This window comes from Haematobia irritans, chromosome 5 (genome assembly GCF_050003625.1).
Source record: "Haematobia irritans isolate KBUSLIRL chromosome 5, ASM5000362v1, whole genome shotgun sequence".
Classification (NCBI taxonomy): Eukaryota; Metazoa; Arthropoda; class Insecta; order Diptera; family Muscidae; genus Haematobia; species Haematobia irritans.
The window spans coordinates 13,928,779-13,949,013 of record NC_134401.1 but is presented as its reverse complement, the minus strand read 5'-3'; the positions used below and the strand labels follow the sequence as shown (position 1 = coordinate 13,949,013).

Below are 20,235 nucleotides of genomic sequence, written 5' to 3'. Positions count from 1 at the left end.
TCTATTGAAATAAAATTTTGACAACATATTCTATAGAAATAAAATTTTGACAAAATTTTCCAAGGAAATAAAATTATGACAAAATTTTCTATAAAAATAAAATCTTGACAAAATTTTCTATAGAAATAAAATTTTGACAAAATTTTCTATAGAAATAACATTTTGACCAAATTTTCTATAGAAATAAAATTTTGGCAATATTTTCTGTAAAAATAAAATTTTGAAAAAATTTTAAAAATTTGACAAAATTTTCTGTAGAAATAAAATTTTAACAAAATTTTCTATAGAAATTAAATTTTGACAAAATTTTCTATAGAAAGAAAAATTTTGATAAAATTTTCTATGGAAAGAAAATTTTGACACATTTTCTAGAAATAAAATGTTGATGCAATTTTCCAAAATAATAAAATTGTGACAAAATTTTCCAAGGAAATAAAGATTTGAAAAAATGTCCTATAGAAATAAAATTTTGTCAAAATATTCAATAGAAATACAAAAAAAGTATGCGACAAAAAGTGTATGCGATTTTAAATATTTTTTGAAGGGTTTATCCTTTAAAAATGTTGATAAAATTTTCCATAAAAATAAAATTTTGATAAAATTTTCTATAGAAATAAAATTTTGACACAATTTTCTATAGAAAGAAAATTTTGATAAAATTTTCTATAGAAACAAAATTTTATTCTGATTATTAATTTTGTTCGGCTTGAGGTCATAGAAACAATCGATTATTGATTTGTTTTAATATTTATTTTCAATATATCGAAAATTTTGACAAAATTTTCTATAGAAATAAAATTTTGATGCAATTTTCCAAAATAATAAAATTGTGACAAAATTTTCCAAGGAAATAAAAATGTCCTATAGAAATAAAATTTTGACAAAATATTCAATAGAAATAAAATTTTGACAAAAAGTGTGCGATTTTAAATAGTTTTTAAAGGGTTTATCCTTTAAATATGTTGACAAAATTTTCTTTAGAAATAAAATTTTGATAAAAATTTCTTTAGAAATAAAATTTTGACAACATATTCCATAGAAATAAAATTTTGACAAAATTTTCCAAGGAAATACAATTTTGACAAAATTTTCTATAAAAAAAAATCTTGACAAAATTTTCTGTAAAAATAAAATTTTGAGAAAATTTTCTTTAGACATAAAATTTTAACACTATTTTTCTATAGAAATAAAATTTTAACAAAATTTTCTATAGAAATAAAATTTTGACAAAATATTCTTAGAAATAAAATTTTGACAAATTTTATTATAGAAATAAAATGTTGACAAAATTTTTTAGTAATGAAATTTAGACAACATTTTCTATAGAATTAAAGTATAGACAAAAATTCCTATTGTAACAAAATTTTTACAAAATTTTATATAGAAATACAATTTTAACAAAATCTTCTATAGAAATAAAATTTTGACAAAATTTTCTATCTCGTAATAGAGAAAGCTGATGAGAGCAGTAATGCTCTAATAAGAATTTTTGTGTATAGTGATTGCCTTATATATCATGTACCTCTACGGAAGCAGTTCAGTGAAAATTGCGAAATATATTATTTGGACGGATGATTTAAAAAAATAAAACAAAAGATCTCAAGCTTGTAAAAAAATGTTTTCTACAGAAATAAAATTTTGAGAAAATTTTGTATTTTGATGAAATTTTGATAAATTTTTCTATAAAACTAAAATTTATATAAAAATAAAATTTTGAAAAATTTTCTATAGAAATACCATGCTGACAAAATTTTCCATAGAAATAAAATTTTTAAAAAATTTGCAAAAGAAATAAAATTTTTAAAAAATTTTCAAAAGAAATAAAATTTTGACAAAATTTCTATAGAAATAAAATGTTGACAAAATTTCTATAGAAATAAAATACTGACAACATTTTCTATATTAATAAAATTCTGACAAAATTTTGTTAAAAAATAATATTTTGACAATATTTTCTATAGAAATAAAATTATGACAAAATTTCATAAAGAAATAATATTTTGATAAAATTTTTTATAGTAAAAAAATGTAGACAAAATTTTCTACACTAATAAAACTTAAACAAAATTTTCTGTAGACATACAATTGTAACAAAATTTTCTATACAAATAAAATTTGGACAAAATATTCTCAGAAATAAAATTTTGACAAAATTTCCTATAGAAATAAAATGTTGACAAAATTTTTTATAGTAATGAAATTTAGACAACATTTTCTATGGAATTAAAATTTAGACAAAATTTTCTATCGAAACAAAATTTTATATAGAAATAAAATTTTGACAAAATCTTCTATAGAAATAAGATTTTGACAAGATTTTCTATCTCGTAATAGAGAAAGCTGACGAGAGCAGTAATGCTCTAATTAGAATTTTTGTGTATAGTGATTGCTTATATATCATGTACCTCTGAGGAAACAATTCAGCGAAAATTGCGAAATAGATTTAAAAAAATAAAATAAAAGATCTCAAGCTTCGAAAAAATATTTTCTACATAAAAAAAAATTTTTGAGAAAATTTTGTATTTTGATGAAGTGTTGACAAGTTTTCAGTAGAAATACAATTTTGACAACATTTTCCATAGAAATAAATTTTATATAAAAAAATGTATATAAAAATAAAATTTTGAAAGATTTTCTATAGACATGAAATACTGACAAAATTTTCTATAAAAATAAAATTTTTACAAAATTTTCTACAGAAATAAAATTTTGACAAAATTTTCTACAGAAACAAAACTTTGACAATACTTTCTACAGAAATAAAATTTTGACAAGATTTTCTATAGAAATAAAAATTTGAGATAGTTTTCTATAGAAATAAAATTTTTACAAAATTTTCTATCTCACAATAAAGAAGTCTGACTAGAGCAGTGATGCTCGAATAAAAATGTTTGTGTATAATGATTGTCTTATATATCATGTACATCTGAGGAAGCAATTCAGCGAAAATTGCGAAATATTAGGATGATTAAAAAAAATAAAAGAAAAAGATCTTAAGCTTGCCATAAATTTAGAATTTTATTGAAATAAAATTTTGACAAAATTTTCTAGAGAAATATAATTTTGAGACAATTTTCTATTTTATAAAATTTTGACAAAATTTTCTATAAAAATAAAATTTGTATAAAAAATATATGTATAAAAATAAAATTTTGATAAAATTTTCTATAGACGTTCAATTTTGATAAAATTTTTTATATAAATAAAATTTTGACAAAATTTTCTATAGAAATAAAATATTGACAAAATTTTCCATAGAAATAAAATTTTGACAAAATTTTACATAGAAATAAAATTTTGACAAAATTTTCTGTAGAAATAAAATTTTGACAAAATTTTCTATAGGACAAAATATTCTATAAAAGTAAAACTTGAGACAAAACTTTTTATAGAAGTAAAAGTTTTGAACACCACATCATGACTTATAGTTATTAAAAGCTCAAAGTACAAAAGAATAATTAATTTAAAAAAATAATAATACTTACCACCAATGGCTACACATGTTATATTTATAATGGAACCTTCATTATAGGGCCCCAATATATGATCCTTTATTGTTGTTCCTTTATGATCCAATATTATAATCGATTCGGGGGGAACTGTGAGAAAAACGAAAAAGAAAAATGATATTAAGTTTGATAATTGAATCACCAATACAAGAAACTATATTTATTTTACAAACAACATAACCACTACATATAATATACAGTGTTCCTGACATGTATTGCAACCAAATTCAGGCTGCTCTAATTCTAAACTGCTGCTCTGGCAGCTGATAAATTTATTCCAGTCAAAGTTAAACTTCCAGAAATTTGGGAATTTTTGTGGCGATTTTTCGAAATCTTTTCAATATTATAAATCAGGGTTAGAGTAGTGGTTTATATGAAATTATTTTTATACCCTCCACCATGGGTATATTAACTTTGTCATTCCGTTTGTAACACATCGAAATAAAGTATATATATTCTGGGTCGTGGTGAACTTCTGAGTCTGAGCATGTCCGGCCGTCCGTCCGTCCCTCCGTCTGTTGAAATCAAGCTAACTTCCGAACGAAACAAGCTACCGACTTGAAACTTGGCACAAGTAGTTGCTATTGATTTAGGTCGGATGGTATTGCAAATGGGCCATATCGGTCCACTTTTACGTATAGCCCCCATATAAACGGACCCGCAAATTAGGCTTGCGATTGCTCTAAGAGGAGCAAATTTCATCCGATCCGGCTGAAATTTGGTACATGGTGTTAGTATGTGGTCTCTAACAACCATGCAAAAATTGGTCCATATCGGTCCACTTTTACATATAGCCCCCATATAAAAGGGCCCCCAAATTTGGCTTGCGATTGCTCTAAGAGAAGCAAATTTCATCCGATCCGGCTGAAATTTGGCACATGGTGTTAGTATATGGTCTCTAACAACCATGCAGAAATTGGTCCATATCGGTCCATAATTACATATAGCCCCCATATAAACCGATCCCCCGATTTGGCTTGCTGAGCCTCTAAGAAAACCAAATTTCATCCGATCCGGCTGAAATTTGGTACATGGTGTTAGTATATGGTCTCTAACAACCATGCAAAAATTGGTCCACATCGGTCCATAATTATATATAGCCTCCATATAAACCGATCCCCCGATTTGGTTTGCGGAGCCTCTAAGAGAAGCAAATTTCATCCGATCCGGCTGAAATTTGGTACATAGTGTTGGTATATGTTTTCTAATGACCATGCAAAAATTGGTCCACATCGGTCCATAATTATATATAGCCTCCATATAAACCGATCCCCCGATTTGGCTTGCTAAGCCTCTAAGAAAACCAAATTTCATCCGATCCGTCTGAAATTTGGTACATGGTGTTAGCATATAGTCTCTAACAACCATGCAAAAATTGGTCCACATCGGCCCATAATTATATATAGCCTCCATATAAACCGATTCCCCGATTTGGCTTGCGGAGCCTCTAAGAGAAGCAAATTTCATCCGATCCGGCTGAAATTTGGTACATGGTGTTGGTATATGTTTTCTAATGAAAACGCAAAAATTGGTCCATATCGGCCCATAATTATAAATAGCCCCCATTATAAACCTTTCCCCAGATTTGATCTCCAGAGCCTCTTAGAGGAGCAAAATTCATCCTATCCGGTTGAAATTTGCAACGTGGTGTTAGTATAAGGCCATGCCCAAAATTGGTCCATATCGGTCTATAGTTATATATAGGCGATCCCCAATCACACAAAAATTGGTCCTTATCGGTTCATAATCATGGTTGCCACTCGAGCCAAAAATAATGTACCAAAATGTTATTTCTACAGAAAATTTTGTCAAAATTTTATTTCTATAGAAAATTTTGTCAAAATTTTATTTCTATAGAACATTTTGTGAAAATTTTATTTCTATTGAAATTTTTGTCAAAATTTTATTTCTATAGAAAATTTTGTCAGCATTTTATTTCTATAAAAAGTTGTATCCAAATTTTATGTCTATAGAAAATTTTTTCCAAATTTTACTTCTACAGAAAATGTTGTCAAAATTTTATTTCTATAGAAACTTTAAACTTAATTATATACGTATTTAATCGGCCATTTTTAGTTTAATATATACCATGTATGGACTATGTGGTATATATTACGGTGTTAGGAAGTTTTAAGATACCTTGCCATCGGCAAGTGTTACCGCAACCCAAGTAATTCGATTGTGGATGACAGTCTTCAGTAGAAGTTTCTACGCAATCCATGGTGGAGGGTACATAAGCTTCGGCCTGGCCGAACTTACGGCCGTATATACTTGTTTTTAATAATCTTTATTTTCTATTTACCATCCAATTTCCGTTAACCTTAATACTATATTTTTTGAAAATTTGTTTTTAATATTAAAAAAAATCTCAAACATTGCCAATATTGCTTTCTTGACTTTCGCCAAACTATAATTCTTCCACACAATGTAGAATTTATTTGCCATATCAAACCACCAAACTATAGCTAAGCAATAAATTCGGAAATAATTGTAATAAATTGAAAATCCTTAAAGAGAAATAAATATTCAACAAATTGTTGGTTGTTCTACAATGCTCAACAAGAAAACCACACTTGACTCCACAAATATAATAAATTCTTTCGTTTTATTTGCCAAATATAACCACATTTTATTTATTTTTTATTTATTTTGTTTTTGTTTTTTTTTTTTTTTTTTTTTTTTTTTTTGTAAAATTCATTGAATTGAAATCTCTAGGAAGAAACAAATTTTCTTTAGGAAGACATTTACGAGGACTTTTAAGAAAATAAACCATTTGAGTATAACGATGATTGTTGTGCTGTGTGAGTGTCTAAGTTAGATCACTTCTTTGTATGGGTGTGAAATAGTTTTGCAAATGGATTTCTCTATTAACAAGTAAAGAAGAAAAACTGAAGAAAAACTCTTTAAGACCACATTACTACAAAAGAAACAAGTGTTGAGCATTTCCTTTCAATTTTTTCCTCTGTCCCCTTCTCTCGCCCCCAATCAAGTATAAATAAGTTTTACTTTTGACACATAATTGCAAAACTATGAAATGTGCAACAGAACTCCAAGACAAGTTTTCCAAGAAATGAAGATGTGCAAAAGAAAAGAAAACTCAACAATATTGAGTACAATGGGGTGAATAGTGTAGTCCTTTATTTTTTTCAAGGATATACCCTATGAATATGGGTATATATGAAACTGACTTAGGGTTAATAAAACAACGAAGAAACAAAACGAAATATGGACCAATCACACGTCACTTATTTGTGAAGCAAAAATATCTCTACACGCAAAAAAATAATTCTTTCCTCCCAAACGAAATTTTAGACAAACAAAGTTCGTTTCTCATTTGCTTTTCGTTGAAAGGAAGTGTATTTGGAAGAAAAGTATATTTTTTGTGATAAACGTTTATTCTTTTCCAGGATGTAAAAACAATTTCATAAAGACTAACTCAAAAAAATTTTTTGTGGCTAATTGCATTTTCCCTCACATCTTTCTCACTTCCACGAAGTTTTTTAGTTCTTAGCACCTTTTTCTGTAACACAAACAATGTAGAAGAAATTATACGATTTTATAAATTTTTAAAATTTTTTTTACCTTTCGCCTGGACGGAGAATCGAACCGCGGACCATGCAATTTGTAAGCCAACACACTATCCACTGAGCCATGTAGCCGTTATTGTCATCAATAGATAATTACCCATATAACTAAGTTATATTTATATAGCATAGCTTGCGGCGCCCACGAGCCGATTAAACAAAGTTTATTTAACAGAAAAATACATTTAGTTGGGCACCGTGGAGCAGTGGTTGCTACGTCTGACTTGCATGCCAAGGGTCGTGGGTTCGATCCCTGCTTCGACCAAAGTTTTTTTTTTTTACATATATTCCAGATATGATCGGAAGATTCCGAAAAAATTTTCAACATTACATTCTACTATATTAAATTTTTACTATGAACTGTAAAATGTGTCTTATTAAAGACCTAAATTTAGAAAAGAACAGTGTTTGATATAAACGAAATGGACTGTGTTGTTGGTTCAAAAATAACTTTTTTAATTGAAAAAATAAAAATTTTGTAATAAACGAATTTTTTTGGTGATAAAAGTGTATACTTTTCGAAGCAATTCAAAAAACTCTAACAAAAGAAAAACGTTTTCGGTACACGTTTTCCAAACGTTTTTTTTTTCTTTGCGTGTAGATTTCCAATTACAGGCATATGAAGGAAAAATTGAAAAATTGACAAAACCTAGAGCCATATGGGCTATCTTCGAATATTATATGATAATTTTTTATATCTTGAACGGATTTATATTTTTCCAAAAAATTTTTGAGCAATCTTCCCATTGTGCGATACTGTAATAAAATAGTCTAAGCCCATATTGAAGAACTTTTTCTTGATTGAGGCAAAAGAATACTCATTTTCTTCGTTTTTTTCACATATATTTCAATGGTAAAAGACGGAGATTTTTTTCTACTCCTATACGTATATATTTTTTTGTTTTCTATATTGTAATAAATTCAAAGAAAAACTTAAGTTTCTTAACAAATGTGTATATGAGGTATTCCAAAATAAAGCATTTTCATATACATGGGATCGATATCGAAATCTAAAGCAATTTGGGAAATATTCAGCAAACATAAGGGATACATTTATGTTTCAATAGTATTTGTTAACCCTTTGACCACCTGTTGTCCACTTAGGAGGATATTCGAAAACGACACCAAACTATATTTCCCCAATAAGTGTTGATTTATTTTTCCTTATTGTTTTAAAAGTAGAGGCTTTGATGTATATATAAGCTATAAATATTTCTCAAATTTGTGAGCACTAAAATGCATTTTTATAAACTTCTTTAGCAACAAACGCAAAATACAGAATTTTGAGACTATTTCTCTACAGTATGTCTCTAGTAAATGGACATTGATACAAAAATTATAGCTGATATTTTTTTCGGGTTCTTTTTAGTATTTTTTTCACACGAGAAAATTATGAATTGACACAGACCCACTATTTGTAGTATGCATAGGTTCCTAAACATCAAAATTGTTATATCCTAATCATCTGGCGGAGCTAAGAATATTCTCAATAAAAAACAGTATTGAAACCCTGGTCAGACAAAAATTTCAGCAGACCATGGTCATTCCAACAGGACTGAGCACTATGGAACATAGGACACATCTACCAAGAATGCCTTAAAAGGAATATCCTCGCTACAGGTCTACAGCACAATGGTCACTAAAATCTTCGGATTTTCGAATTTTGGAGAGTAAAGATGGCATTAAAACATTCCACAGTGTCGATCATTTCAAGCGACCACTTTCAAGCAGCGTGTGATGGCTTTATCGGCCATTTGAAGGCCATAGTTCGTGCCAAAGATAATCAATTCGAAAAATTCTAAACAGATTCAGGTCATCTCTTGGCAATTCCGCATTAATAATTTGCGCCCCTAATATATGACATTTAAATCTGAACCCTTGTCACTTAAAATCACGGTTGCAGAATTCTATCAAAAATAGTAGATTTTTTACTGCTTGGTAGATTGGTAATATTCTTCATGTTTTGGTAAATTTTGCAACATATTCCTCTTAGACAAAATTTTCTATAAAAATAAAATTTTGACAAAATTTTCTATAGAAATAATATTTTGCAAATATTTTCTAAGAAATAAAATTTTGACAAAATTTTCTACAGATATAATGTTTTGACAAAATTTTCTATAGAAATAATATTTTGACCAAAATATCTATAGAAACCAAAATTTGACAAAATTTTTTATAGAAATAAAATTTTGACAACATTTTCTATAGAAGTAAAATAAAAATAAAATTTTGACAAAATTTTCTATAAAAATAAAATTTTGACAAAATTTTCTATAAAAATAAAATTTGACAAAATTTTTTATAGAAATAAAATTTTGATAAAATTTTCTATAAAAATAAAATGTGGACAACATTTTCTATAGACACAACATTTTACCAACATTTTCTATAGAAATAAAATCTTGCCAAAATTTTCTATGGAAATAAAATTTTGCCAAAATTTTCTATGCAAATAAAATTTTGACAAAATTTTCTATAGAAATAAAATTTTGCCAAAATTTTCTATGGAAATAAAATTTTGACAAATTTTTCTATGGAAATAAAATTTTGACAAAATTTTCTATGGAAATAAAATTTTGACAAAATTTTTTATAGGAATAAAATTTTGACAAAATTTTTTATAGGAATAAAATTTTGACAAAATTTTCTATAGAAATAATATTTTGACCAAATTTTCTATAGAAATAAAAATTTGACAACATTTTCTATAGAAATAAAATTTTGACAACATTTTCTATAGAAATAAAATTTTGACAAAATTTTCTATAGATATACAATTTTGACAAAAATTTCTATATAAATAAAATTTTGACAAATTTTCTATAAAAAATAAAATTTTAACAAAATTTTCTATAGAAATAATATTTTGACACAATTTTTTATAGGAATAAAATTTTGACAAAAATTTATATAGAAATAAAATTTTGCCAAAATTGTCTATAGAAATAAAATTTTGCCAAAATTTTCTATGGAAATAAAATTTTGCCAAAATTTTCTATGGAAATAAAATTTTGACAAAATCTACTATAGACATACAATTTTGAAAAAAATTTACTCTAGAAATAAAATTTTGACCAAATTTTCTATAGAAATAAAATTTTGACAACATTTTCTATATAAATAAATATTTGACAAAATTTTCTGTAGATATAAAATTTTGACAAAATTTTCTATATATAAATAAAATTTTGCCGAATTTTCTATAAAAATAAAATTTTAACAAAATTTTCTATAGAAATAATATTTTGCCAAGATTTTCTATAGGAATAAAATTTTGACAAAATTTTCTATAGGAATAAATTTTGACCAAATTTCTTATAGAAATAAAATTTTGAGAAAAAAATTCTATCGAAATAATATTTTGACAAAATTTTCTATAGAAATAAAGTTTTGACAAAAAATTTTGTAAAGAAATAAGATTTTGACAAAAATTTCTAAAGAAAAAAATTTGACAAAATTTGCTATACTCTGCACCACTTGGTGGTACTTCATTTTCGATATCATCTCAAACCCTTCGCATTTGTTGGGTGCTATACATAAAGGATTATGATCCCATATACATACAATCTGAACCAATTTCGACAAAATTTCCACAAAATCTCTAAACTTAAAATTTAGACCGTCTAACGCTCTAGGCTAGTTAGGCCATGCTAGTAAAATAGATCGAGGTAAAACAATGACCTCTATGGTCATATGAGTGTAAATCGGACTACAGGTATATATATGAATCTGAACGGATTTCTTCCAAAATCAATAGGGTTCTATCTGACCCAAAACAACTGTTTGTGCCAAATTCAAAGTAGATTGGACTAAATTTGCGACACAGATATGTCTTCACAAACAGACGGACTCGAGTTCAAAACAACCTACAAACATTTGGAGAAAATTGTACCACAACCTACCAAACAAAAACGAAACCTTATTGTTTCTATAGAAGATTTTATCAACAAGTTTATTTCTATAGAAAATTTTGGTAAAATTTTATTTTTATAGAAAATTATGGTAGAATTTTTTTATTGAAAATTTTGGTAGATTTTCATTTCTAGAGAAAATTTTGTCAACATTTTATTGTTATAGAAAATTTTGTAAATTTTTATTTTAATAGAAAATTTTGTAAATTTTTATAGAAAATTTTGTAAAATTTTAGTCCTGTAGAAAATTTTGCAAATTTTTTTTCTATAGAAAATTTTGTCAAAATTTATTTTAATAGAAAATCGTGTCAAAATTTTATTTCTATAGAAAATTTTATTTTTATAGAAAAAATTTTTAAGATTTTATTTCGATAGAAAATTTTTTTCAAGTTTTATTTCTATAGAAAATTTTGTCAAAATTTGTTTTTTGTAGAAAATTTTTTCAAAATATTATTTCTATAGAAAATTTTGTAAAAATTTTATTTCTATAGAAAATTTTTTAAAACTTTTATTTTTATATAAAATTTCTGCATAGTTTAATTTCCCTAGAAAATTTTGTCAAAATTTTATTTCCAGAGAAAATTTTGTCAGAATTTTTTTTTTATAGAAGTTCGTGTCAAAATGTTATTACTATAGAAAATCGTGTCACAATTTTATTTCTATTGAAAATTTTGCCAAAATTTTATTTTATAGAAAAATTTGGTAAAATTTTGTCCACATTTTATTATTATAGAAAATGTTATCAACATTTTATTTTTATAGAAACTGTTGTCAAAATTTTATATAAAATTGTCATTTTTTTTTTGTATAGAAAATTTGTGCGAAATTTTATTTCTATTGAAAATTGTGTCAAATTTTATTTTTATAGAAAATTGTGTCAATATTTGATTTAAAAAAACAAAAAAACTTTTTCAAGATTTTATTTCTATAGAAAATTTTGTCTAAATTTTACTTCTACAAAAAATTTTGTCAAAATTGTATTTCTATCGAAAATCGTGTCAAATCGTGTTGTTTGAGTGTTCTGTTATTGTTGGCTTTTTCTTCAATAATTTTGCTGTTTTGATTTCAGCTTAAAACAATGCATTGACTAAACTACAAGTGTAGGTTCCATAAAAAATTTCGTAAAAATTTTATTTCTATAGAAGACCGTGTCAAAATTGAAAATTTTGCCAAAATTTTATTCTATAGAAAATTTTGTGTCTAAAGGAAATTTTATCCAGATTTTATTTTTGTAGAAAATTTTATCCAAATTTTATTTTTATAGAAAATTTTATCAAAATTTTATTTTTATAGAAAATTTTGTCAATATTTTATTTCTATAGAAAATTTTGTCAAATTTTTTTGTATAGAAAATTTGTGCGAAATTTTATTTCTATAGAAAATTGTGTCAAAATTTTATTTCTATAGAAAATTTTGTCAAAATTTTATTTTTATAGAAAAATTTTTCAACATTTTATTTTTATAGAAAATTTTGTCAAAATTTTATTTCTATAGAAAATTTTGTCAAATCGTGTTGTTTGAGTGTTTTTGATTGTTGGCTTATACTTCAATCATTTTGTTGTTTTTGATATCAGCTTAAAACCATGCATTGACTAAACTACAAGTGTAGCTTCCATAAAAAATTTCGTAAACAATTTATTTCTATAGAAGATCGTGTCAAAATTTTATTTCTATTGAAAATTTTGCCAAAATTTTATATCTATAGAAAATTTGTGCGAAATTTTATATCTATAGAAAATTTGTGCGAAATTTTATTTCTATAGAAAATTTTGGTAAAATTTTGTGTCTATAGAAAATTTTGTCCACATTTTATTTTTATAGAAATATAGGAAATTTTTGCAAAATTTTATGTCCATAGAAAATTTTGTCAAAATTTATTTTTATAGAAAATCGTGTCAAAATTTTATTTCTATAGAAAATTTTAACAAGATTTTATGAAAATTTTATTTCTAAAGCAAATTGTGTCAAAATTTTATTTCTATCGAAAATGTTTGCAAAATTTTATTTCTATAGAAAATAGTGTCAAAATTTTATTTTTATAGAAGATTTTTTCAAGATTTTATTTCTATAGAAAATTTTGTCCAAATTTTATTTCTATAGAAATTTTTAATAAATTTTTTTTTCTATAGAAAATCGTGTTAAAATTTTATTTCTATAAAAAATTTTGTCAAAATTTTGTTTCTATAGAAAATTTTGTCAAAATTTATTTCTATAGAAAAATTTGTCAAAATTTTATTTTGAAAGAAAATTTTGCCAAAATTTTATTTCTATAGAAATTTTGTAAAAATTATATATCTCTACAAAATTTGTGTTTCTTGAATTTTTAAAACTATTTGTATTCATTCCTTCCCCCGTAAAACTCCAGAAAATTTCTAGGATAATTAATTATCCAATTTAATTCTGGCTTAAGTTAAAACACACAATCTTATTGCATTCATTAATATTAATCAAGCTTTTCATTTGTATTTCATTAATATTCGAAGTATTGACACAAATCTATCTATAGTGAAATGTTCAATATAGTTGCACAAACATTTTTCTAAATTTTGCAATATGTAGAATAAATTCTTGCAACACAAATAAATCGTTTGGTTTGCTTAAGGATTTCTTTGAAATCCTTTTTAAAGACATTGAATACAATATCGAATATATTGCATTGCAGGACCTATCTTACATATGCACACACATACTCACATACAGGAAAGGAAAGTATTTTCCCTAGCAAAAACTGCCACACACACATAGAGTCACAGATAGATAAAACTCTTTCTTCATCCATATACACACATCCCACATATGTATATGCACTTTCCCTTAAAGCTTGCTTAATGTTCTCGTTTTTTTTTTCTTCTATACATACATATTATATTTAAGTGTGCGTGTGTGTGTGTGCGTATATATTCTTTCTCTTGTAAAACTTTAGTTTTCTACTACACCCACAGATCTCCTAAATACAGTATAAGGAAAAAAAGTATTCCCTAGATCAATGTCTAGGGTAAAAAGAGGATTTTAAATAAAGATTTTATGTTATTAAGTAGAAAGTTTTCACCAACTTTGTGTGTGTGTGTATGTCTATTGTTGTTGGTATTTGTTACGAAAGTGTTAGAATTGAAAAGTTTAAAATTTTTGTTCATCCTAGAACTATGGTTGTTAGTCGGAACATCGTTCCAAGTTAGCTTTAAGGTGTTGGTAAATTATGCGTCAGGGACACATATATTTTAAGGAAGTTTCTTGAGTGTTTAAAACTGGTATTTTTTCTATACAGATGAAAATTCTTGAAATTTACTAAAGTTATATTAAAATTTAATTTTAATATGAAATCTTTCACAAGTTTCACAATCGAATGAAGAAAATTTGAAGTTAAATTGTGAGTGAAGAATGTTAATATAATTGTCCATGAACAGGATATTAATGTATGGAAGTCAAAACTGAAAGGACGAAGACGTCATTGAAAATGAACTTCCATAGAAATGGTCAATTTAATTTGTAATTCGGGATAAATATTAAAGAATTTAATTTTAAGTTTAAACAATATAAACCCGGAATACCGATTTTTGGAGAGTCTATATCAGGTAAACCAAAAAAAAGGTACTATGTAGGGCACAGCTATGTTCCAATAAGTTTGACTGGGTTTATATCCAACTTTTTTCATTAAATTTTATTATTATTAGCATTAATTTTCTATTTTTATTTTTTAGTATTTTCTTAAGTTTTATGACATTTTTTAAAGTTTCATATAATCAAAAATACTTAATTGACATAATTTGTGTGATTTTTATACCCTCCACCATAGGTTGGGGGTATATCAACTTTGTCATTCCGTTTGAACCACATCGAAATATAGCTCTAAGACCCCATAAAGTATCTATATTCTGGGTCGTGGTGAAATTCTGAGTCGACCTAAGCATGTCCGTCCGTCCGTCTGTTGAAATCACGCTAACTTCCGAATGAAACAAGCTACGGACTTGAAACTTGGCACATGTATTTGCTATTGACGTAGGTCGGATGGTATTGCAAATGGGCCATATCGGTCCATTTTAACATATAGCCCCCATATAAACGGACCCCCAAATTTGGTTTGCGAATCCTTTAAGAGAAGCAAATTTCACCCGATCGGGCTGAAATTTGGTACATGGTGTACGTATTTGGTCTCTAACAACCATGCAGAAATTGGTCCACATCGGTCCATAAACATATATATAGCCCCCATGTAAACCGATCCCCAGATTTGGCTTGCGGAGCCTCTAAGAGAAGCAAATTTCATCCGATCCGTCTGAAATTTGGTACATGGTGTCAGCATATGATCTCTAACAACCACTCAGAAATTGGTCCACATCGATCCATAATTATATATAGCCCCCATATAAACCGATCCCCAGTTTTGCCTTGCGGAGCCTCAAAGAAAAGCAAATTTCATCCGATCCGGCTGAAATTTGGTACATGGTGTTAGTATATGGTCTCTAATGACCACGCAAAAATTGGTCCACATCGGTTCATAATTATATATAGCCCCCATGTAAACCGATACCCAATTTTGGCTTGCGGAGCCTCTAAGAGAAGCAAATTTCATCCGATCCGGCTGAAATTTGGTACATGGTGTACGAATTTGGTCTATAACAACTATGCAAAAATTGGTCCGCATCGGTTCATAATTATATATAGCCCCCATATAAACCGATCCCCAGTTTTGGCTTGCGGATCCTCACAGAAAAGCAAATTTCATCCGATCCGGCTGAAATTTTGTACATGGTGTCAGCATATGATCTCTAACAACCACTCAGAAATTGGTCCACATCGATCCATAATTATATATAGCCCCCATATAAACCGATCCCCAGTTTTGCCTTGCGGAGCCTCAAAGAAAAGCAAATTTCATCCGATCCGGCTGAAATTTGGTACATGGTGTTAGTATATGGTCTCTAATGACCACGCACAAAGTGGTCCACATCGGTTCATAATTATATATAGCCCCCATATAAACCGATCGCCCGATTTGGCTTGCGGAGCCTCTAAGAGAATCAATTTGTATCCGATCCGTCTGAAATTTGGTACATGGTGTACGTATTTGGTCCCTAATAACTATGCAAAAATTGGTCCACATCAGTCCATAATTATATATAGCCCCCATGTAAACCGATACCCAATTTTGGCTTGCGGAGCCTCTAAGAGAAGCAAATTTCATCCGATCCGGCTGAAATTTAGTACATGGTGTACGTATTTGGTCTCTAACAACTATGCAAAAATTGGTCCGCATCGGTTCATAATTATATATAGCCCCCATATAAACCGATCCCCAGTTTTGGCTTGCGGATCCTCAAAGAAAAGCAAAATTCATCCGATCCGGCTGAAATTTGGTACATGGTGTCAGCATATGATCTCTAACAACCACTCAGAAATTGGTCCACATCGGTTCATAATTATATATAGCCACCATATAAACCGATCCCCCGATTTCACTTGCGGAGCCTCTAAGAGAAGCAAATTTCATCCGATCCGGTTGAAATTTGGTACATGGTGTTATTATATGGTCTCTGACAACCATGCAGGAATAGGTCCATATTGGCCAATAATTATGTGTAGCCCCCATATAAACCGATCCCCGATTTGACCTCCGGAGCCCCTTGGAAGAGCAAAATTCACCCGATCCGGTTGAAATTTGGTACATGGTGTACGTATTTGGTCCCTAACCACTATCCAAAAATTGGTCCACATCGGTTCATAATTATATATAGCCCCCATTTAAACCGATCCCCAGATTTTACTTCCGGAGCTATTGGGGGAGCAAATTTGATCCGACCCGGTTGAAATTTGGTACGTGGTGAAATTTGGTACATTGCGCTAGTATATGGCCGCTAAGAACCATGCCAAAATTGGTCTATATCGGTCTATAGTTATATATAGCTGATTCCCAAAAATAATCTACCAACATTTTATTACTTTAGAAAATTTTGTGAAGATTTTATTTCTATAGAAAATTTTGTCAAAATTTTATTTCTATAGAAAATTTTGTCAAAATTTTATTTCTATAGAAAATTTTGTCAAAATTTTATTTCTATAGAAAATTTTGTCAAAATTTTATTTCTATAGAAAATTTTGTCAACATTTTATTTCTATAGAAAATTTTGTCAAAATTTTATTTCTATGGAAAATTTTGTCAAAATTTTATTTCTATAGAAAATTTTGTCAAAATTTTATTTCTGTACAAACTGAATTTACGTATTTAATCGGGCTTTTTTTGTTTAATATATACCCCGTCTGGACTAACTTACAATTGAGAACACAGTGTTAAGAAGTTTTACGATACCTTGCCATCAGCAAGTGTTTGCGCAACCCAAGTAATTCGATTGTGGATGACTGTCGTTAGTAAAAGTTTCTATGCAATCCATGGTGGAGGGTACATAAGATTCGGCCTGGCCGAAATTACGGCCGTATATACTTGTATATTTTATTTTTTAGTATTTTTTTAAGTTTTATGATATTTTTTTTTTAAGTCTTATATAATCAAAAATGCTAAATTAACATAATTTGCGTGATTTTTTTCATTGTCTTATTCTTTTTTCTCTGTTTTATATCAGTTTTTGTTTTTTATCTGTTTTCATGCAATACTTACTTATAACGGTTAAATTAACTTTGGAATTACGTGTTGGACTCTTTTGGAAATCCACACGACACCGATATTCGCCCGTATCCTCTTGTTGAGCATTTGTCATGGTAAGTGTACCCGTTCGACCATCCAAAGCAAATGACAAACGCTCTCGATATGCTTCATCCGACCAATGAGTGCCATGGGAAAAGTTCGATTCTCGAGTATCAACACTAGAGTAAAAGCACCATCATGAAGAAGAGCAAGAAAGAAAATACAAAAAACAACAAAGACCAAAAAGTTATTAGAAAAAAGTGTTAAATAGAGATGAAAATGGCAGAAATTAAAATAATTGTCAGACAATAAAACAAGCAGCAAATCTAGAAAGTAGGAAACTGACCCACACAAAAAAACACAAACTATACCACCATGGTCTAAGAATAATGATGGAAAGCAAAGGCCATAATGAGTTGAATTTTTTTTTCGCCTCCTAGATAGCATGGAAGTATAATGGTAGAGGGTTTTGGGATCCTCTTAACTTAACCAAGGGAATTCATTGTAAAAACATTTAATGTGCTTTGGGTAAATAATTTTTTTTTCTTCTCCAAAAGTTCTTCATTCTTAAGTTTTTTTCTTGGTTACGATATATTTTTTTTTTCGCCAATTGTAATTCATCATCGTTGAAGACAAAGTTCCTTCTCAAGTATCCTTATATCCACCACTTTGTTCTTTTCATTTTTTTTTCGTTTTCTTTATGGGCCTGAGACAAAGGAACTTCCCTTTGACATAGTTTTCTGGTTAAATTTTTGCTTTTAATTTAACCATCATTTCCGATTTGACAAAAGTGCTGCAATATTCTCAACCGCCTCTGTTTTTTCTTTCGTTTTGGCCCCTATTCCTCATTTAAACGAAAAAAAGAGAATACTGACCCTATACTTATCTCTCTATGGCCCTCCCCTCTTTAAGAGAAAAGTGTCATCATTATCGTCATTTTTGTCATCGACATTATTTTTGGTTTTTTTTCTGGTGGTAGTATTTCGTTTTCCGGGTGGTATATCTATCAAGGATGGTATCCTTAGTTAGGATTTTCATTAGCATCACAAAAAGTTATGGGAGATCAATGCAAAAAAAAAAAACTAATTAGAACGTAGTCATGAGAGTCCAATAACCACTGTAACTAAATTATGGCTGATATGAAAATTAAATTTCCAAAATTAAATTTCAAAAAAAAAAATCTATTGTCAAAATTTTATTTCTATAGAAAATGTTGTCAAAATTGTATTTCAATAGAAAACTTTGTCAAAATTTTATTTCTACAGCAAATTTTGTCAAAATTTTATGTCTATGGAAACTTTGTCAAATTTTTATTTCTATTAAAAACTTTGTCAAAATTTTTGTTTCTATAAAAAATTTTGTAAAATTTCTATTCTATAGAAAATTTTTATTACAATCTTATTTTTTTGGAAAAATTTTTCAAAATTTTATTTCTATAAAAAAATTTGTCAAAATTTTACTTCTATAGAAAATGGAGTAAAACTGAATTTTGTCCAAATTTTATTTTAACAGAAAATTTGGTCAAAATTATATATCCATAGAAAATTTTGTGAACATTTTATTTCCATGAAAAATTTCATAAAAATTTTATTTCTATAGAAAATTTTTGTCAAAATTTTATTCCCATAGAACATTTTGTCAAAATTTTATCGCTATAGGAATTTAGTCAAAATTTTATTTCTATAGAATATATTGTTAAAATTGTTTTTCTTTAGAACATTTTGTCAAAATTTTAATTCTACAAAAAAATTCTGTCAAATTTCTAAGGAAAAATTTTTCGAATATTTATTGAAACTTTTGTCAAATTTCTATAGATTTTTTTGTCAAATTTCTCTATAAATTTTTGTCTATAGAAATTTGCGTCTAAATTTTATTTCTATAGAACATTTTGTCAATTTTGTTTCTATAGAAAATTTTGGTAATTTTTTTTATATATAGAAAATTTTGTCAAAATTTTTTTATGCATAGCGAATTTTGTAAAAAATTTTTTATGTATAGAAAATTTTGTCAAAATTTTTTTATGTATAGAAGATCAAAATTTTATTTCTATAACAAATTTTATTTCTATAAAAATTTTGTATACATTTTATTTCTATAAAAAATGTTATCAAAAATTTCTTTCTATAGAAAATTTTGTCTAAATTTTATTTCTGTAGAAAATTTTGTCAAAATTATATTTCAATAGAAAATTTTGTCAAAATTTTATTTCTACAGAAAATGTTGTCAAAATTTTAATTTTATAGAAAATTTTGTCAAAATTTCATTTCTATAGAAAATTTTGTCAAAATTGGAAAAATATTTTAATGTTTAAGTTCTATAGAAAATTTTGTCAAAATCTTATTTCTAAAGAAAATTTTATCAAAAGTTTATTTCTATAGAAATTTTTATCAAAATTTTATTTCTAAAGAAAATTCTATCAAAATTCTATTACAATAGAAAATTGTATCAAAATATTATTTCTTGTTTAATTTCTTTAGAACATTTTGTCAAAATTGTATTTCTATAGACAATTCAAATTTCTAAAAATGTTTTTCAAATTTCTATAGAAAATTTTGGCAAATTCCAATAAAATTTTTTTGTCACATTTCTAT

General features: G+C 27.0%; 1 protein-coding gene across 5 annotated transcripts in view; it reads right to left on the bottom strand.

Annotated features, from left to right (window-relative positions):
* Positions 1-20,235, bottom strand: part of side-VIII (sidestep VIII) — a 431,976-nt gene that overhangs the window by 111,686 nt on the left and 300,055 nt on the right. For all 5 annotated transcript variants that reach the window (XM_075310736.1, XM_075310739.1, XM_075310738.1 and 2 more), the window contains 2 exons: positions 17,618-17,823; positions 3,486-3,599 (listed from right to left, as the gene is read on the bottom strand). In XM_075310736.1, coding sequence (XP_075166851.1) covers positions 3,486-3,599; positions 17,618-17,823 — 320 coding nt within the window. The remainder of the gene's footprint in view (positions 1-3,485; positions 3,600-17,617; positions 17,824-20,235) is intronic.